This window comes from Procambarus clarkii, chromosome 23 (assembly GCF_040958095.1).
Source record: "Procambarus clarkii isolate CNS0578487 chromosome 23, FALCON_Pclarkii_2.0, whole genome shotgun sequence".
In the NCBI taxonomy this organism is placed as follows: domain Eukaryota; kingdom Metazoa; phylum Arthropoda; class Malacostraca; order Decapoda; family Cambaridae; genus Procambarus; species Procambarus clarkii.
Genome location: NC_091172.1, coordinates 31,948,636 through 31,970,687, shown reverse-complemented (window position 1 = coordinate 31,970,687; position 22,052 = coordinate 31,948,636). Strand labels below are relative to the sequence as shown.

Here is a 22,052-nt window from a genome sequence, read left to right as displayed (position 1 = left end):
TGTGTGTGTGTGTGTGTGTGTGTGTGTGTGTGTGTGTGTGTGTGTGTGTGTGTGTGTGGTAGATAAGCTTGCTTGCTCTTGTCAGGGAGCTGGGAGCGTTTATGAGGTTCTTCACGTGTCCTTCAACATATGTGGATATTCATAGATGAATGCTGTGTAGCATTCATATGTGTACACTCGCTAACTCGTATACATGCGCTCTTGTTGTTCGTTTTCGCACTCTCATATTTTGGGACACAGTATTTTATTTTGTCTGCATTTGATCTTGTAAATATCTGTCGCGATTATCCTGGAGTAGAGCCCAGGTCTTGGGTGACCCACTGTGGGTGCCGGGCGTCTCAGCTTTGCGTAACCGTTCTAGCGTTGGGTCTTCTAGCATTTCCATGGTATTTCCACACCCTGGTGGCTTGGTGCTGTAGTTCACTGGTTGTTTGTTCAGGGCTTGAAGGAGCCCAGGGCGCCGGTCAGCCGAGCGGTCAGCACGCTGGACTTGTGATCCTATGGTCCTGGGTTCGATCCCAGGCGCCGGCGAGAAATAATGGGCAGAGTTTCTTTCACCCTATGCCTCCTGTTACCTAGCAGTAAAATAGGTACCTGGGTGTTAGTCAGCTGTCACGGGCTGCTTCCTGGGGGTGGAGGCCTGGTCGAGGACCGGGCCGCGGGGACACTAAAAAGCCCCGAAATCATCTCAAGATAACCTCAAGAGAAGCCCCTGGGTTGTCTGGTCACGTGGTGTCTTACTGCTCTCCTTAGCGCCTTGTAGGGGCTAAGGCCACTGTGATTTTTACATAATTTTCATTGAGGTGTTTAGAGGTACTGGGAGGTATTGGAGAAGCGGCCGGACTAGAGCCTTGTGTAAGTGTAGCTGGGTGTCCGTGCCAAGGCCACGGAATCTTCTGGGTTTACTTAAGGCTGTTTTTGCTTTGTTTATGCTGTTCTTGATGTGAACTTTGATTCCTGATCCATTATTCTTGAGTCCCTGTATTTTGTGTTCACTCGTGTGCTGAGGTGCGCGAGTGTACAGGATTACAGGCTCTGGAGAACGGGTTGTGATGGGTAGAAATGTGCTCATTTAGTTTGAGCTTTTATTTGTTGGTACTTGTTTTCCATTGTCTTTGAAAGTTGTTTATGAAGTGTGAGGGAGTAGGGTGAGGTGCTGAGTGCGTGTGTACCCAGCTTGTGCCTACCTAACTCTACTTATATGATTGACACCTAACTGTCACACTAGATCGTGCTCACCTAACAGTGGTTACGGGGACGTGAAGGAGGAGTGTATGCGAACCTTTTAGTGTGTGTGTGTGTGTGTGTGTGTGTGTGTGTGTGTGTGTGTGTGTGTGTGTGTGTCCGTGTGTGTGTCCGTGTGTGTGTCCGTGTGTGTGTGTGTGAGTATTTACTATTTGTATTTACAATTTGTATCTCCAGAATGGAACTATTAGCTCTTGGACCCCGCCTTTCTAACCAATCTAATTTTTTCTCTATTATATCTTCTACATATATTCCTCTCACACACATTCCCAGAAAGCAGTCCGTAGCAGCTGTCCAACTCCCACACACCTATTTACTGCCTGGGGCTGCACGGGCCCAGGTAAATGGAATGTTTATTTCCACGGATGCGTGGATGGTAATTTATATAACTTCGCCCATTTTTTTTCCGCCTCTGCCGGGAATCGAACCCGGGCCATTAGGACTACGAACCCCGAGCGCTGTCCACTCAGCCGCGAGACTACGGGCGGTCTGGATGTGTCTGTGAGACGTTTTCACCTCTTTCTCCTCCTCTATTTTCTCAATGTTTCTTACTAAGTCAAGTACAAGCCTATGTTAAGTGCCACCCTTATGTTCTAAGTGTAACCTTGTCTGTACTACTCTGGTAAGGATCTGCAGATTCATTAAAGTTGAAATCAGGTGCTGCCCCCTAGGAGCACGTGTCTCATATACATATATTTATGTAGGTTAAATTAAATTGTTCCCTTAATTAAGGAATCGTCGTCTCATACCACTAGTTGCTAGGACTGTGTGGGAATATTGTCTACTGTGTGTGTGGAGTGTGAGAGTTAAGGTAAAGTAAAGGTAGTAGAGTGTGGAGAGTGTTACTTGCGTGGTTTACAGTTGGAATAAAGTGTAAGTTTGTAACTGGAGTTTACCATCCCCCCCCCCCTCAAGGCAATGTAAAGGATCTGGGTGTACTCATGTCGGAAGACCTTACCTTTAAAGAACACAATAAAGTAGCCGTCACAACTGCAAGAAAAATGACAGGTTGGATAACAAGAACTTTTCACACTAGAGATGCTATACCGATGATGATACTTTTCAAAACGCTTGTGCTCTCTAGAGTGGAGTACTGCTGCACAATGACAGCCCCTTTCAAAGCTGGAGAAATTGCTGACCTGGAGAGCGTGCAGAGATCCTTTACTGCTAGAATCCACTCAGTAAAACATCTAAACTACTGGGACCGACTAAAGAGCCTAAATCTGTACTCCCTTGAGCGCAGGCGGGAGAGATACATAATAATTTACACGTGGAAAATAATTGAGGGGCTGGTCCCAAACCTGCACACAGAAATAACATCACATGAGACCAGAAGACATGGCAGGATGTGCAGAATACCCCCGTTGAAGAGCAGAGGTGCAACAGGTACTCTGAGAGAGAACTCTATCAACATCAGAGGCCCGAGACTGTTCAACACGCTTCCACTACACATAAGGGGCATAACTGGCCGACCCCTCACAGTGTTCAAGAGAGAACTGGATAAGCACCTCCAAAGGATACCTGATCAACCAGGCGTACGTCAGGCTGCGAGCAGCCGCGTCCAACAGCCTGGTTGATCAGTCCGGCAACCAGGAGGCCTGGTCGACGACCGGGCCGCAGGGACGCTAAGCCCCGGAAGCACCTCAAGGTAAGGTGGTAAACACCAGCACCTTGTTTGTGCACACAATTGTCCCCCACGTTATGAGGGGGGGAGGGGGGTATTGTGTGTGTGTATTTACTATTTGTATCTGCAGAATCGAGCTATTAGCTTTTGGACCCCACTTTTCTAACCAATTATATTTTTCCGCTATTATGTCTACTACATATATTTATCTTACACACACACACACACACACACACTGGGGGCCTGGTGGATAGCGCGCAAGACTCGTCATTCAGTGGCGCGGGTTCGATTCCCGCACCAGTCAGAAACAAATGGGCAAATTTTCTTTCACCCTGAATGCCCCTGTTACCTAGCAATAAATAGGTACCTGGGAGTTAGTCACCTGTCACGGGCTGCTTCCTGGGGTGTGTGTGTGGTGGGGAAAAAAAGTAGTTAGTAAACAGTTGAGTGACAGTTGAGAGGCGGGCCGAAAGAGCAAAGCTTAACCCCCGCAAACACAACTAGGTGAATACACACACACAAACATCCCCAGGAAGCAGAGCGTAGCAGCTGTCTAACGCCCAGGTACTTATTTACTGCTAGGTGAACAGGGGCATCGGGGTGAAAGAAACACAATTGTTTCCACCTTCGTCTGGGTCCTTTAGGACTAGGAATAATGAGCGCTGTCCACTCAGCCCCGCCCCCCCCCCCCATGTGTGCATTTACCTAGATGTGTTTCTAGGGTCCCGCCTCCCGAATATTCTAAATTTCTCACATGAATCAGTTTCCACATTTTTCTTATAAATGCATTTACAATCATGTATAGAGTTAGCATCACGACATCTTCGTCTAGGTGACCACCTATGGGAATGGGTTAGTGGTAACTCTTAACACTGAACAAGTTTCACTATTCCTAGGATGGAACAGTGTTGCTTGCTCTATTTTGCCAGTTCCACTTAGAATCTTATATGTCGTTAACATGTCCACACAATGCCTCTACTCCTTTGTGGAAGTCAGGTTCCCTTTACAAGTGTCTAGACCTCAGGACCCCCCAAGTGCCTCTAGGCCTCAGACCCTCTTCAAGTTCTTCAGGAGCCTCCATCAAATGCCTCAAGTCCCTTTCAAGTACCTCTAGGTCTCTGGCCCCCCTAAGTGCCTGTAGTAGGCCCCCCTAAGTGCCTGTAGTAGGCCCCCCTAAGTGCCTGTAGTAGGCCCCCCTAAGTGCCTGTAGTAGGCCCCCCTAAGTGCCTGTAGTAGGCCCCCCTAAGTGCCTGTAGTAGGCCCCCCTAAGTGCCTGTAGTAGGCCCCCCTAAGTGCCTGTAGTAGGCCCCCCCTAAGTGCCTGTAGTAGGCCCCCCCTAAGTGCCTGTAGTAGGCCCCCCTAAGTGCCTGTAGTAGGCCCCCCTAAGTGCCTGTAGTAGCCCCCCCCCTTATGCACTTCTAGCAGGGCACCCTCCCCCCCCCCCTCAAGTCCTTCTAGGCCTCAGGCCTCTCCCATTCAGGGGACTCTGGGTCCCTCTGGTAGCTCAAGGCTCCTAAGGTGCCCCCCAGGCTCCAGGGTGCCTCTAGGCCTCTCATGTGTCCCCGACCCCTCGGGTGCCTCTCACGTGTTGCCTCTCACGTACCTGTACAGAGTAGGGGGAGGGGTTTTGGGGGGTGGGGTGGGGGGGCTGGCGGGCGGTGAACCTGGCATATGGCCACAGCCGCCCCGTGCTCTCACAGGAGCAGGAACATGTGTGACACTAGACAGGAGAATGTAGTCGACTGGAATATAAAAGAACAGGAAGTGTAGGTATGGGAGGAGGGGGGGGGGGGGGAGGGATATGAGGGGGTGGGGGCCTGGGGGAGGGGGTTGAGGTTCCTCACCTCCCCTCCCTCTACTACGCACTACACAGCGGGTCTTGCCACACTCTCCTCTCCTGCTGCTCCGCCCCGCTCACCTTGGCTGTGTCTCTCTCTACCTCTCTCGTGCTGTGGAGACTGTCATCTACGAGTGTGCAGAAAGGTAGCCTAGGCCTATGAGAACATTTTGTTGTAGTAACTTGTTGCAAGGGATGCTTAATAGGCCTCACGTGGCGGGTGACGAGAGGTAAATTTTACTAGTTTTCCGCCCTCTCAAGGTCTGCGTGCGGTGGCGCGAGGCTGCGGCCACTTCGTAGCCTCGGCCGCCCTGATCGGTCACCGGGCGAGGCGGCAGGAATGTGGCCAGAATTTTCACCATAGTCATTCTAAACACATTTATCAACATGGCACAGGTCATCCTTACCTGTAGAGCCACGCTACCACTTGGTAGTGTTGACATGGACTACTGTGGCGCGGAGCAGTACTGAATGTGCTGCTCCCACTTCATACTGAGAGCCGTGTTTCCTTTTTTGCGCGGGGCCACGTGTCTGGTTACCTGGTTGATACCTGGTTGATGGGGTTCTGGGAGTTCGTCTACTCCCCAAGCCCGGCCCGAGGCCAGGCTCGACTTGTGAGAGTTTGGTCCACCAGGCTGTTGCTTGGAGCGGCCCGCAGGCCCACATACCCACCACAGCCCGGTTGGTCCGGCACTCCTTGGAGGAATAAATCTAGTTTCCTCTTGAAAATGTCCACGGTTGTTCCGGCAATATTTCTTATGCTTGCTGGGAGGACGTTGAACAACCGCGGACCTCTGATGTTTATACAGTGTTCTCTGATTGTGCCTATGGCACCTCTGCTCTTCATTGGTTCTATTCTACATTTTCTTCCATGTCGTTCACTCCAGTACGTTGTTATTTTACTGTGTAGATTTGGTACTTTGGGTGGTGAGGACGCACTCATCACACTCCTCCACTGCCACAACTATAGCCTCTCAACTGTTTCCTGGGGTGAGGTGGCAAGAGTGAGACGTTATAATAATGGGAAGTGGTGAAGGGTGTGTCCGCTCTCCCAGATACTTCCTTGAGAGAGCGGGAGAGACGCCAGGAACACACCTACGTTGCTTCCAAAATATACGATAAGCATCACCTCCCTCGCCCCTCGCCCTCTACCCCCCGCCCCTCCCACCGTAAGTGCAGTCAAAAGAGCACTTAGTTTACGAGCTGTGACCACCAACACTGAATTCCTGTAGCGTGTGTGATGAGGCATGGTGCCCACATGACGTCTGCCAGAGGGCCGCCACCGTCAGGGCCGTCATTACCAGGGCCGCCACCGTCAGGGCCGTCATTACCAGGGCCGCCACCGCCAGGGCCGCCACTACCAGGGCCGCCACCATCAGGGCCGCCACTACCAGGGCCGCCACTACCAGGGCCGCCACCGCCAGGGCCGCCACTACCAGGGCCGCCACCGCCAGGGCCGCCACCGCCAGGGCCGCCACTACCAGGGCCGCCACTACCAGGGCCGCCACCACCAGGGCCGCCACTACCAGGGCCGCCACTACCAGGGCCGCCACCGCCAGGGCCGCCACTACCAGGGCCGCCACCGCCAGGGCCGCCACTACCAGGGCCGCCACCGCCAGGGCCGCCACTACCAGGGCCGCCACTGCCAGGGCCGCCACTACCAGGGCCGCCACCGCCAGGGCCGCCATTACCAGGGCCGCCACTACCAGGGCCGCCACTACCAAAGCCGCCACTACCAGGGCCCCTGATAGTGGCCCTGGTGGTAGTGGAAGAGGGTAGGTAGTGGTAGTGGTGATCCAAGTGGTAGCGCCACTACCACTTGGAGATTTCAATTTACCGAGTCTAAGATGGAGATTGGCAAACACAAATATCATAGCAGGGAATGACCCGGGGAAATAACCAACCACAGGTCAGAGAACTTTTGAGAATATGTGACAAATTCTCGTTCAATCAACAGATTACAATCAACAGAAGTACCAGTAGCGAGAGCACTCAGCGTAATATGGAGAAAGAGCCTGGATACAGGGGAGATACCAGCAGCACTTAAATCTGCAGATATAGCTCCGTTGCACAAGGGGGAGAGTAAAGCCTTGGCAAAAAATTATAGGCCAGTTGCACTAACATCACACATAATAAAAGTGTTTGAAAGAGTGATTAGGAATCAACTGTCTAGTTTTATGGAAAACAATGAGTTGCACAACCCAGGACAACATGGATTTAGAGTGGGAAGATCCTGTCTGTCACAGTTACTCAACCACTATGACAAGAACACAGAAGCTCTAGAAGAAAAGCAAAATGCAGATGTTGTATACACAGACTTTGCAAAGGCGTTCGAAAAATGTGACCATGGGGTGATAGCACACAAAATGAGGTCAATGGGAATAACTGGAAAAGTAGGACGCTGGATACTGAATTTCCTGTCGAACAGAACACAAAGAGTAACAGTCAATCAAATAAAATCGAATCCAAGCGATATTAAAAGCTCTGTACCTCAAGGTACAGTCCTTGCACCGCTACTGTTCCTTATTCTCATATCAGATATAAACAAAAATACACGTCACAGCTTCGTGTCATCCTTCGCAGATGACACAAAAATCAGCATGAAAATTACCACTGCTGAAGACATTGGAAAATAACAAGCAGATGTCAACAGTTTTCGATTGGGCAGCAGAAAATAACATGATTTTTAACAGTGATATATTTCAGGTACTCAGGTACGGCAAAAATGAGGATCTGAAACATAATACAGAGTACAAAACACAATCGAATCTTCCCATAGTAGAAAAACAGCATGTCAAGGATTTGGGAATAATGATGTCTGACGACCTAACGTTTAGGAAGCATAACCAAGCAAATATTGCGTCAGCCAGAAAAATGATCGGATGGATAACGAGAACTTTCAAATCCAGGGATCCCATCACAATGGTTGTATTCTTCAAGTCACTTTTACTGTCTCGTCTTGAGTACTGCTCAGTACTCACTTCCCCCTTCAGAGCAGGAGAGATTGCTGAAATAGAGGGAATACAGAGAACATATACGGCACGCATAGACGAGATAAAACACCTAAATTATTGGGATCGTCTCAAAGCTCTCCAAATGTACTCTCTAGAAAGGAGACGAGAGAGATACCAAATAATATACACATGGAAAATACTGGAGGCTCAGGTCCCAAATCTGCACAGTAAAATAACAACGTACTGGAGTGAACGATATGGAAGAAATGCAAGATTGAACCAGTGAAGAGCAGAGGTGCCATAGGCACAATCAGAGAACACTGTATAAACATCAGAGGTCCGCGGTTCTTCAACACCCTCTCAGAGACTATAAGAAATATTGCCGGAACAACCGTGGACATCTTCAAGAGAAAACTTGACTGTTTTCTAAGAGAAGTTCCGGATCAGTCGGGCTGTGGTGGGTATGTGGGCCTGCGGGCCGCTCCAAGCAACAGCCTGGTGGACCAAACTCTCACAAGTCAAGCCTGGCCTGGGACCGGGCTTGGGGAGTAGAACAACTCCCAGAACCCCATCAAGCAGGCCGCCACCTCCAGGGCCGCCACCGCCAGGGCCGCCACCGCCAGGGCCGCCACCGCCAGGGCCGCCACCGCCAGGGCCGCCACCGCCAGGGCCGCCACCGCCAGGGCCGCCACCGCCAGGGCCGCCACCGCCAGGGCCGCCACCGCCAGGGCCGCCACCTCCAGGGCCGTCACCTCCAGGGCCGCCACCTCCAGGGCCGCTACCGCCAGGGCCGCCACCGCCAGGGCCGCCACCGCCAGGGCCGTCACCTCCAGGGCCGCCACCTCCAGGGCCGTCACCTCCAGGGCCGCTACCTCCAGGGCCGCCACCTCCAGGGCCGCTACCGCCAGGGCCGCCACCGCCAGGGCCGCCACTACCAGGGTCGCCACTACCAGGGTCGCTAGTACCAGGGCCGCCACTACAAGGGCCGCCACTACCAGGGCCGCCACTACCAGGGCCGCCACTACCAGGGCCGCCACTACCAGGGTCGCCACTACCAGGGTCGCCAGTACCAGGGCCGCCACTACAAGGGCCGCCACTACCAGGGCCGCCACTACCAGGGCCGCCACTACCAGGGCCGCCACTACCAGGGCCGTCACCTCCAGGGCCGCCACTACCAGGGCCGTCACCTCCAGGGCCGCCACTACCAGGGCCGCCACTACCAGGGCCGTCACCTCCAGGGCCGCGACTACCAGGGCCGTCACTACCAAGGCCGCCACTACCAGGGCCGCCACTACCAGGGCCGCCACTACCAAGGCCGCCACTACCAGGGCCGCCACTACCAGGGCCGTCACCTCCAGGGCCGCCACTACCAGGGCCGCCACTACCAGGGCCGCCACTACCAGGGCCGCCACTACCAAGGCCGCCACTACCAGGGCCGCCACTACCAGGGCCGTCACCTCCAGGGCCGCCACTACCAGGGCCGCCACTACCAGGGCCGCCACTACCAGGGCCGCCACTACCAGGGCTGTCACCTCCAGGGCCGCCACTACCAGGGCCGTCACCTCCAGGGCCGCCACTACCAGGGCCGCCACTACCAGGGCCGCCACTACCAGGGCCGCCACTACCAGGGCCGCCACTACCAGGGCCGTCACCTCCAGGGCCGCCACTACCAGGGCCGTCACCTCCAGGGCCGCCACTACCAGGGCCGCCACTACCAGGGCCGTCACCTCCAGGGCCGCCACTACCAGGGCCGCCACTACCAGGGCCGTCACCTCCAGGGCCGCCACTACCAGGGCCGCCAGTTGATATTACACCAAACCTGTCTCCTGAAACCCACATAAAAGAATAACGTCTGCGGCATATGCGAGGCTGGCTAACATCAGAACGGCGTTCAGGAACCTGTGTAAGGAATCCTTCAGAACCTTGTATACCATTTATGTAAGACCAATCCTGGAGTATGCGGCTCCAGCATGGAGCCCGTACCTTGTCAAGCACAAGACGAAGCTTGAAAAAGTTCAGAGGTATGCCACTAGGCTAGTCCCAGAACTAAGAGGCATGAGTTCAGAGGAAAGGCTGCGGGAAATGCACCTCACGACACTGGAAGACAGAAGAGTAAGGGAAGACATGATCACTACCTACAAAATCCTCAGGGGAATTGACAGGGTAGACAATGATAAACTATTCAACACTGGGGGGACGCGAACAAGGGGACACAGGTGGAAACTGAGTACCCAAATGAGCCACAGAGACGTTAGAAAGAACTTTTTCAGTGTCAGAGTAGTTAACGGATGGAATGCATTAGGCAGTGATGTGGTGGAGGCTGACTCCATACACAGTTTCAAATGTAGATATGATAAGAGGCCAATAGGCTCAGGAATCTGTTCGCCAGTTGATTGACAGTTGAGAGGCAGGACCAAAGAGCTCTAGCTTAACCCCCGCAAGCACAATTAGGTGAGTACATCCAGGGAAGACGACACGCGGCGCCGGGTAATGGCTGTGTTAGTAACGAGGTCAGGTGTGAGTGTGTGCGTGCGCGCATGTGTGTGTGTGCGCATGTGTGTGTGTGTGCGTGCGCGCATGTGTGTGTGTGCATGCGCGCATGTTTACCTATGAGTGACTGCTGGCAAGTTCCCCGACCACACACCTTGTTGTACTTGTTGCTCCATCAGTTATCTTTCCTGTGTGTGTACTCACCTAATTGTGTTTGCGGGGGTTGAACTCTGGCTCTTTGGTCTCGCCTCTCAACTGTCAATCAACAGGTGTACAGATTCCTGAGCCTATTGGGCTCTATCATATCTACATTTAAAACTGTGTATGGAGTCAGCCTCCACCACATCACTTCCTAAATACGTTCCATTTGTCAACTACTCTGCAGTAAAAAAAGTTCTTTCTAATGTGTGTGTGGCTCAGTTGGGTACTCAGCTTCCACCTGTGTCCCCTTGTTCCTATATCACTAGTGTTAAATAAATCTTAATCTTCCCTATCAACTCCTCCGAGAATCTTGTATATGTGTTCATGTATTACTGTGGTGTGAATGTATATCATACTCGGGGTTTTGTTCCATTTTCCGCTGCAGGCAGTTGTTATCTGTGTTATCATATCATGATAGCGGAGAGAACGACCTTGTGATAGTACCTGTGTACTGCCCCACCCCGGCCACCATTCATGCCTCCTCCCTCTGTGTATTTACTGTTTGTATTTACTAATTGTATCTGCAACATGCAGCATATCAGCTCTTGGACTCCGCCTTTCTAACCAATTTATAGCCTGGTTGGTCCGGCACTTCTTGCAGAAAACTTTTGATTTTTCTTGACTATTTTCACTTTTGCTCCGGCAGTATTTCTTATACTTCCTGTTAGAATATATATTCCATATACTTCACTTCAGTATGTTGTTATTTTTGGGTGCAAATTTGGGACCTGGCCCCCAGTATTTTCCATGTATATATCATTCGATACCTCTCTCGACTCTTTTTCATTGAGTACATTTGGAGAGCTTTGAAACTTTCCCTGGAACCTGGAACCAGGTCCCAGGTCCCAAATCTACACAGTAAAATAACAACGTACTGGAGTGAACGATATGGAAGAAGATGGAAGATAGAACCAGTGAAGAGCAGAGGTGCCATAGGCACAATCAGTGAACACTATAAACATCAGAGGTCCGCGGTTGTTCAACGTCCTCCCAGCGACTATAAGAAATATTGCCGGAACAACCGTGGACATCTTCAAGAGAAAACTGGACGGTTTTCTAAGAGAAGTTCCGGATCAGCCGGGCTGTGGTGGGTATGTTCCAAGCAACAGCCTGGTGGACCAAACTCTCACTAGTCAAGCCTGGCCTCGGGCCGGGCTTGGGGAGTAGAAGAACTCCCAGAACCCCATCAACCAGGTAAACAATCCCAATAGTTTAGGTGTTTTATCGCGTGCCGTATATGTTCTCTGTATTCCCTCTATTTCAGCAATCTCTCCTGCTCTGAAGGGGAAGTGAGTACTGAGCAGTACTCAAGGCACAAGTGAAATATCAAACTCCAGGTTTTTCTCACTGCACGATTTTTTAAGGGTGTCCCTGTCTCTTTTTGGTGCCTTGTGTTCCGATTCCTGTTCCCAGTATCCTACTTCATTACTTTGCACTTGCTCGAGTTGAACTCAAGTAGCCATTTGTTAGACCATTTTACAGGTCATCCTTTAGGTAAGGTCATCCTTACCTAAATCCTTACATCTTTAGACGAAGGTCGTTCTTCGTCAAAGTAAGGTCAAGGTTAGCTTCAAGTTATCTTCCATCTAAAGGGATTGAGAGGAACGAGTGTATCTCCTGTGGAAGATCATTCACATGTACCAGGTACATCATGGGTATGGGTACTGCCCCCCGTGGGACTCCACTAGTGACGCCCTGCCACCACTCCTTGATGGTGTTGTGGAAGCTCTTCTACTGGCCAAGCCCGGCCCGAGGCCAGGGCTTGGCCTACTCAGACACCTCTCCTTTCACTCTGTTGCTTATGGACTCCTTATCCAGTGTAGCACCTTCCCTGTCACTCCTGCTTACGTCTCCACACTAGTCTCTGGTGGGGTGCTGTGTCGAAGGCTTCCTCACAGGCCAAGTAGATTTGTTGTCGCTGCCCCGTCACAAGATTTACCATCGCTGAACCTATCCATGTTGGTGGTGTGTTCATCCCTGCCTTATACTGGACGTGTCCCAGTGTTCATCCCTGCCTTATACTGGACGTGTCCCAGTGTTCATCCCTGCCTTATACTGGACGTGTCCCAGTGTTCATCCCTGCCTTATACTGGACGTGTCCCAGTGTTCATCCCTGCCTTATACTGGACGTGTCCCAGTGTTCATCCCTGCCTTATACTGGACGTGTGTCAGTGTTCATCCCTGCCTTATACTGGACGTGTCCCAGTGTTCATCCCTGCCTTATACTGGACGTGTCCCAGTGTTCATCCCTGCCTTATACTGGACGTGTCCCAGTGTTCATCCCTGCCTTATACTGGACGTGTGTCAGTGTTCATCCCTGCCTTATACTGGACGTGTCCCAGTGTTCATCCCTGCCTTATACTGGACGTGTCCCAGTGTTCATCCCTGCCTTATACTGGACGTGTCCCAGTGTTCATCCCTGCCTTATACTGGACGTGTCCCAGTGTTCATCCCTGCCTTATACTGGACGTGTGTCAGTGTTCATCCCTGCCTTATACTGGACGTGTCCCAGTGTTCATCCCTGCCTTATACTGGACGTGTCCCAGTGTTCATCCCTGCCTTATACTGGACGTGTGTCAGTGTTCATCCCTGCCTTATACTGGACGTGTCTCAGTGTTCATCCCTGCCTGATACTGGACGTGTCCCAGTGTTCATCCCTGCCTTATACTGGACGTGTCCCCGTGTTCATCCCTGCCTTATACTGGACGTGTCTCAGTGTTCATCCCTGTCTGTGCCACAGACCCGTCCCCTCGTACCACCGTGTAACCCTTGGCTTGTCTGTCTGTCTGTCTGTCTCAGACCATTATCTGTCACGTATGTGAGGAGAGCATTTGATAGGCGCCAAGTGTCCTTATCATTACATAACAAAGGTGGCAGGAGGCTCTCTCTCTCTCTCTCTCTCTCTCTCTCTCTCTCTCTCTCTCTCTCTCTCTCTCTCTCTCTCTCTCTCTCTCTCTCTCTCTCTCTCTCTCTCTCTCTCCTCTCTCTCTCTCTCTCTCCTCTCTCTCTCTCTCTCTCTCTCTCTCTCTCTCTCTCTCTCTCTCTCTCTCTCTCTCTCTCTCTCTCTCTCTCTCTCTCTCTCTCTCTCTCTCTCCTCTCTCTCTCTCTCTCTCCTCTCTCTCTCTCTCTCTCTCTCTCTCTCTCTCTCTCTCTCTCTCTCTCTCTCTCTCTCTCTCTCTCTCTCTCTCTCTCTCTCTCTCTCTCTCCGTCTCTCTCTCTCTCTCTCTCTCTCTCTCTCTCTCTCTCTCTCTCTCTCTCTCTCTCTCTCTCTCTCTCTCTCTCTCTCTCTCTCTCTCTCCCTCTCTCTCTCTCCCTCTCTCTCTCTCTCTCTCTCTCTCTCTCTCTCTCTCTCTCTCTCTCTCTCTCTCTCCCTCTCTCTCCCTCTCTCTCTCCCTCTCCCTCTCTCCCTCCCTCCTCTCCCTCCCTCCTCTCCCTCCCACACACCCCTCTCCCCCCCCCCATCCCTGACCAACAATAATCATATTACTGCCAATGAGAATTTGTCAGTTGCAACACTGCATATTAAAAAAAAATGACTGCATTCAGTCTGAGATTTAATGAACGAGAGGTTATGTGTGTGGGCGTGTGTGGGCGTGCGGGACCTGTGTGGGCGTGTGTGGGCGTGTGTGGGCGTGCGGGACCTGTGTGGGCGTGTGTGGGCGTGTGTGGACCTGTGTGGGCGTGTGTGGGCGTGTGTTGTAAGGGCGTGGCGGGGGCGGGAGTTATTGGCTATTGGCTGGCTGCGGCACAGATGGAATGTTGTGAGTGGCTGCCCGCCCTCCTTGACGTGACACCGGCGTGACGTGGCAGCATGTGATTGGCTCTCCGGTACAGTGCTGTAATGCTTGCGTCATGCAAGCAAGTGATTGATTTTCTGGGTATTTGGTAATATTTCCTTGCTGGGGCTGAGGAAGCTGGCTCTACTGACCACACGGCTCACGGTCTGGATATCTTACTGGCTTACGGCATCATGACGTCACCTAGTATTATGCTATTGGCTGGGCCATACAGTGACGTCACGTTCCTGTATGTGACGTCACTATCGGGGCACTAATAATGTAATGCCACGTGACATCACTGTATCGGGCAGCCAATAATATAATACTGCAGTGACGTCACGTTCCATTATGGTATTGGTTATCCGATACAGTGACGTCATGTGGCAGAATGTTATTGGCTGGGCGATACAGTGACGTCACGGGACATCACGTTAGTGGTTGCGTGAAACCGTGACGTCAAAGTGCTGGACAGTTTACACCAGCCCGTCCGCCTGTCTAGACAGTGCTGACAGTAACCATGACCACCATTGTTCACCTATTGACCTCATGGACAATTTGAAAGTGGAATTTGGTACTATTGAATTCGGACAACCCGGAAAAAGTTTTGTATTTAAGTTACCTGGAGTTTACCTGTGGAGGGTTCTGGGAGTTGTTCCACCTCCTGGAGCCCGGCCTGAGGCCAGGCTCGACGTGTGATAACTTGGTCCAACAGGCTGTTGCTAATAAAACCTAACCTAACCTTAGTGTGGTTAGGTTAGGTTCTTAAGTAGCTAGCCTTGGTTAGGTTCGGTTAGGCCTTGGTTAGGTTAGGTTAGCCCTAGCCTAGGTTAGGTTAGATTAGGTTAGCCCTAGCCTAGGTTAGGTTAGGTTAGGCCTAGCCTAGCCTAGGCCTTATACACTGTCTGAGGCCTAATGCAGAACATATGTTTGCTATTCAAGGCCCAACATTAATTTTTTTTTTTAGTTTTATTTTCTGAACAGTAAAGTGAATAATACCAAATCCAACTATGTGATTGTCCATTACGTCAGTGTATGAACGATGGTTCACAGTCACTAAAAGTACTTTTTGTAACTTATCTCAACAGTAGGACGGGGTGCTTATACCGATATGCAACTCTCGATAAGTGTCGTGTTGTCTGGGATTGCCAGAAACGTTTTGGCACTGTTCCCTCATTCACCCAATGCCCCTGTTACCTAGCAGTAAAATAGGTACCTGGGTGTTAGTCAGCTGTCACGGGCTGCTTCCTGGGGTTGGAGGCCTGGTCGAGGACCGAGCCGCGGGGACACTAAAAGGCCCCGAAATCATCTCAAGATAACTCATCATCTCAAGATAACCAGCAGGATAACGAGGCCAGCATGCGCCATACTGCTGGCCAACCTCTGGTTATCCTTCACCAACTTGGACACCAGCAGGATAACGAGGCCAGCATGCGCCATACTGCTGGCCAACCTCTGGTTATCCTTCACCAACTTGGACACCAGCAGGATAACGAGGCCAGCATGCGCCATACTGCTGGCCAACCTCCGGCTATCCTTCACCAACTTGGACACCAGTAGGATAACGAGGCCAGCATGCGCCATACTGCTGGCCAACCTCCGGCTATCCTTCACCAACTTGGACACCAGCAGGATAACAAGGCCAGCATGCGCCATACTGCTGGCCAACCTCTGGTTATCCTTCACCAACTGGGACACCAGCAGGATAACGAGGCCAGCATGCGCCATACTGCTGGCCAACCTCCGGTTATCCTTCACCAACTTGGACACCAGCAGGATAACGAGGCCAGCATGCGCCATACTGCTGGCCAGCCTCTGGTTATCCTTCACCAACTTGGACACCAGTAGGATAACGAGGCCAGCATGCGCCATACTGCTGGCCAACCTCTGGTTATCCTTCACCAACTTGGACACCAGCAGGATAACGAGGCCAGCATGCGCCATACTGCTGGCCAACCTCCGGTTATCCTTCACCAACTTGGGCAAAGATCCTTCAGAGCGCTGTATACATCCTTTGTGAGACCTGTTGTTGAGTATGCTGCCCCGGCATGGAACCCCTGCCTAAAGAAACACTGAACAAAATTAAAAAATGTTAAAAAATATGGAACAAGGCTTGTTCCTGAGATTAGAGAACTGAGCTATGAAGAAAGACTGAGAGAACTGGGCCTCACAACACCAGAGGAAATACTGCAGACATGATAACGACGTACAAGATACTAAGGGGGATTTTCAAAGTAGATACAGAAGCAATGTTTAATTTCAGGAACAGTAAAACGAGACGACATAACTGGAAACACAGATGAGTCACAGAGATGTCAGAAAGAACTTTTTCAGTCTAAGAGTTGTAAATAAGTGGACCGGACCAGATGAAGAAGTTGTCCAAGCCAATTAGATGCTCAGTTTTAAATGTAAATATGATTAGACAAAAACAAAAAGGGTGAAAGAGTCACTGCATTGAACTATTGGTGATCGATACACCAGAGCGGATGAGCGGATGCTTGAGCCTGCAAGCGCAACTAGGTGAGTACTAAGTGAGCACACGCGCACACACACACACACACACACACACACACACACACACACACACACACACACACACACACACACACACACACACACACACACACACACACACACTAGGCTAGTAATGAAACTAGGCGGTGGAAACAGGAGGCCAGACACAGGATACAGAATGGAAGATGAAGTACTTCATGAAACGGACAGAGAGAAAGATCTAGGAGTTGATATCACACCAAACCTGTCTCCTGAAGTCCACATAAAGAGAATTACGTCTGCGGCATATGCGAGGCTGGCTAACATCAGAACTGCCTTCGGGATCCTGTGTAAGGAATCATTCAGAACCTTGTATACCACATATGTAAGACCAATCCTGGAGTATGCGGCTCCAGCATGGAGCTCGTACCGTGTCAAGCACAAGACAAAGCTGGAAAAAGTTCAGAGGTATGCCACTAGATTAATCCCAGAACTAAGAGGCATGAGTTACGAGGAAAGGCTGCGGGAAATGCGCCTTACGACACTGGAAGACAGAAGAGTGAGAGGAGATATGATCACTACCTACAAAATCCTCAGGGGAATTGACAGGGTAGATAAGGACAAACTATTCAACACAGGTGGTACGCGAACAAGGGGGACACAGGTGGAAACTGAGTACTGAAATGAGCCACAGGGACGTTAGAAAGAATTTTTTCAGTGTCAGAGTAGTTAACGGATGTTAACTTTTTAGTGTCAGAGTGGTTGACAAATGGAATGCATTAGGGGGTGATGTGGTGGAGGCTGACTCCATACACAGTTTCAAGTGTAGATATGACAGAGCCCGATAGGCTCAGGAATCTGTACACCTGTTGATTGACGGTTGAGAGGCGGGACCAAAGAGCCAGAGCTCAACCCCCGCAAACACAACTAGGTGAGTACAACTAGGTGAGTGCACACACAGACACACACACACACACACACACACACACACACACACACACACACACACACACACACACACACACACACACACACACACACACACATAAACATGCAAGGTACAAAACTGGTCTTTGTGGAATTATAAATATAATATAGTGAGGTGAGTGAAGGTTGTGTGAAGGTTTTACCATTGAGGGGAAGGTCTATCTTTATCCCTGCCTCCACCTGTCCCCCTCACACCACAGTTATTACCACGCTGCTCCAGGTACTGTGCTCTCACCTCCACACATCTACACAAAGACTTCACTTTAATCACTTTAAAACATGTGTGTGTGTACTCACCTAGTTGTGCTTGCGGGGGTTGAGCTCTGGCTCTTTGGTCCCGCCTCTCAACTGTCAATCAACTGGTGTACAGATTCCTGAGCCTACTGGGCTCTATCATATCTACACTTGAAACTGTGTATGGAGTCAGCCATAGACAGTGTGATGTTGTGGTCAGCCTCCACAACATCACTTGCTAAAGCATTCCATTTGTTAACTGCTCTTGACACTAAAAAAAACTTTCTAATGTCCCTATGGTTCATTTGGGCACTCAATTTGTGTACCCTAGTCCGTGCCCCTTGTGTTAAATAATATATCTCTATCTACCCTATCAATTCCTTTGAAAATCTATATGTGGTGATCATGTCCCTCCCTAACTCTTCTGTCTTCTAGTGACGTGAGGTTTAATTCCCGTAGTCTCTCCTCGTAACTCATGCCCCTCAGTCAGGGTACTGGTCAGGTGGCAAACCTTTGAACCTTCTCCAGTTTAGTCTTATAATTGACAAGATATGGATTCCATGCTGGAGCTGCATACCCCAGGATTGGTCTGATATATGTGGTATACAAGGTTCTGAATGATACCTAACACAAGTTCCTAAAGGCTGTACAAATGTTGGCCAACCGGGCATATGCCGCTGATGTTATCCTCTTGATATGGGCTTCACGGGGACAGGTCTGGCGTGATATCAACCCCCAGGTCTTTCATTCTCTGTGATTCTTGAAGAATTTAATCTCCCAAATGATACCTTGTATCTGGCCTCCTGCTCCCTACACTAATCTTCATTACATTACATTGGCTTGGGTTAAACTCTGACAACAATTTGTTGAACCATTCCTTCAGTTTATCCAGTATCCAGGTCTTCTTATAGCCTCAAGTTATCCTACTCTGTCATAATCCTTCTCATAATTTTGGCGTCGTCAGCAAACATTGAGAGGAATGAGTCTATACCCTCTGGGAGATCATTTACGTATATCAGAAACAGGATAGGTCCAAGCACAGAGCCCTGTGGGACTCCACTGGTGACTTCACACCAATCTGAGGTCTCACCCCTACTTGTTACTCAGATCACAACCTGATCGAAGTTCAGACGAGCATGTACGATAGACTTGTGCAGCCAATCTCAAATACCAGAGGAGGAGAATTCAGGAAATTCTATTTTAGTAAGAAACTGATTAACTGAAGGAATATACAAGACCTTACAGAACGATGCTGGGAAGAACTACATAATGCAGACTTAAACCATTACGTCGAGGAAATAGACACTGTAGCACTAGGTACATGTTGACGGTATATACCACTAACATGTTGACGGTATATACCTCTAACATGTTGACGGTATATACCACTAACATGTTGACGGTATATACCTCTAACATGTTGACGGTATATACCACTAACATGTTGACGGTATATACCACTAACATGTTGGTGGTATATACCACTAACATGTTGACGGTATATACCTCTAACATGTTGACGGTATATACCACTAACATGTTGACGGTATATACCACTAACATGTTGACGGTATATACCACTAACATGTTGACGGTATATACCACTAAGGAACATGTTGACGGTATATACCACTAAGGAACATGTTGACGGTATATACCACTAAGGTACATGTTGACGGTATATACCACTAACATGTTGACGGTATATACCACTAAGGAACATGTTGACGGTATATACCACTAAGGTACATGTTGACGGTATATACCACTAACATGTTGACGGTATATACCTCTAAGGTACATTTTGACGGTATATACCTCTAAGGTACATGTTGACGGTATATACCACTAACATGTTGACGGTATATACCACTAACATGTTGACGGTATATACCTCTAACATGTTGACGGTATATACCACTAAGGTACATGTTGACGGTATATACCACTAACATGTTGACGGTATATACCACTAAGGTACATGTTGACGGTATATACCACTAACATGTTGACGGTATATACCACTAACATGTTGACGGTATATACCACTAAGGTACATGTTGACGGTATATACCACTAACATGTTGACGGTATATACCTCTAACATGTTGACGGTATATACCACTAAGGTACATGTTGACGGTATATACCACTAACATGTTGACGGTATATACCACTAAGGTACATGTTGACGGTATATACCACTAACATGTTGACGGTATATACCACTAACATGTTGACGGTATATACCACTAACATGTTGACGGTATATACCACTAACATGTTGACGGTATATACCACTAAGGTACATGTTGACGGTATATACCACTAAGGAACATGTTGACGGTATATACCACTAAGGTACATGTTGACGGTATATACCACTAAGGTACATGTTGACGGTATATACCACTAAGGTACATTTTGACGGTATATACCACTAAGGTACATGTTGACGGTATATACCACTAACATGTTGACGGTATATACCTCTAACATGTTGACGGTATATACCACTAAGGTACATGTTGACGGTATATACCACTAACATGTTGACGGTATATACCACTAAGGTACATGTTGACGGTATATACCACTAACATGTTGACGGTATATACCACTAACATGTTGACGGTATATACCACTAACATGTTGACGGTATATACCACTAACATGTTGACGGTATATACCACTAAGGTACATGTTGACGGTATATACCACTAACATGTTGACGGTATATACCACTAACATGTTGACGGTATATACCACTAACATGTTGACGGTATATACCACTAAGGTACATGTTGACGGTATATACCACTAACATGTTGACGGTATATACCACTAACATGTTGACGGTATATACCACTAACATGTTGACGGTATATACCACTAAGGTACATGTTGACGGTATATACCACTAACATGTTGACGGTATATACCACTAACATGTTGACGGTATATACCACTAACATGTTGACGGTATATACCACTAAGGTACATGTTGACGGTATATACCACTAACATGTTGACGGTATATACCACTAAGGAACATGTTGACGGTATATACCACTAACATGTTGACGGTATATACCACTAAGGTACATGTTGACGGTATATACCACTAACATGTTGACGGTATATACCACTAACATGTTGACGGTATATACCACTAAGGAACATGTTGACGGTATATACCACTAACATGTTGACGGTATATACCACTAAGGAACATGTTGACGGTATATACCACTAACATGTTGACGGTATATACCACTAACATGTTGACGGTATATACCACTAAGGAACATGTTGACGGTATATACCACTAAGGTACATGTTGACGGTATATACCACTAAGGAACATGTTGACGGTATATACCACTAAGGAACATGTTGACGGTATATACCACTAACATGTTGACGGTATATACCACTAAGGTACATGTTGACGGTATATACCACTAACATGTTGACGGTATATACCACTAACATGTTGACGGTATATACCACTAACATGTTGACGGTATATACCACTAACATGTTGACGGTATATACCACTAAGGAACATGTTGACGGTATATACCACTAACATGTTGACGGTATATACCACTAAGGAACATGTTGACGGTATATACCACTAACATGTTGACGGTATATACCACTAACATGTTGACGGTATATACCACTAAGGAACATGTTGACGGTATATACCACTAAGGAACATGTTGACGGTATATACCACTAAGGTACATGTTGACGGTATATACCACTAAGGAACATGTTGACGGTATATACCACTAAGGAAAAAGAGAACACGATGCAAACTGGAACGAGAACGGCGCCCCCTCGGCCTGGTCGAGGACCGGGCCGCGGGAACGCTAAGCCTCGAAATCATCTCAAGGTAACACCCCCCCCCCTTCTATAGGCTAAGAAAACAAATAGCAGAACATCTCAGACGGTCCACTCCGTCCCAACACCGACGAGGAAGGCTGTGTAGGACACTAGAAATGATCGCGCTGAAGCTGAGAGAATCACATAAACTTCAAAGGAGACGAGAGAGATACCAAATAATATACACCTGGAAAATACTGGAGAGCCAGGTCCTAAATCTGCACAGTAAAATAACAACGTACTGGAGTGAACGATATGGAAGAAAATGCAGAATAGAACCAGTGAAGAGCAGAGGTGCCATAGGCACAATCAGAGAA

General features: G+C 49.2%; 2 protein-coding genes across 2 annotated transcripts in view; one reads left to right on the top strand and one right to left on the bottom strand.

Moving 5' to 3' along the window:
• Positions 1-22,052, top strand: part of LOC123763973 (uncharacterized) — a 298,070-nt gene that overhangs the window by 125,425 nt on the left and 150,593 nt on the right. The gene's annotated exons all lie outside the window — the stretch shown is intronic.
• Positions 8,179-12,293, bottom strand: LOC138367802 (calphotin-like). Its single transcript, XM_069329773.1, has 2 exons — positions 12,200-12,293; positions 8,179-9,446 (listed from the first exon to the last, which is right to left on the bottom strand). Exons 1-2 carry the CDS (start codon positions 12,291-12,293, stop codon positions 8,179-8,181), a joined length of 1,362 nt encoding a protein of 453 aa, XP_069185874.1.

Bases quoted from the DNA above. Each gene is read 5' to 3' on its own strand.
- LOC138367802 (XM_069329773.1), bottom strand. From the start codon at position 12,293: ATGGTAAATCTTGTGACGGGGCAGCGACAACAAATCTACTTGGCCTGT. The intron at 9,447-12,199 runs GTAAGCAGGAGT...CGGCCCTGGTAG, and splicing joins CCAGAGACTAGTGTGGAGAC to TGGCGGCCCTGGAGGTGACG.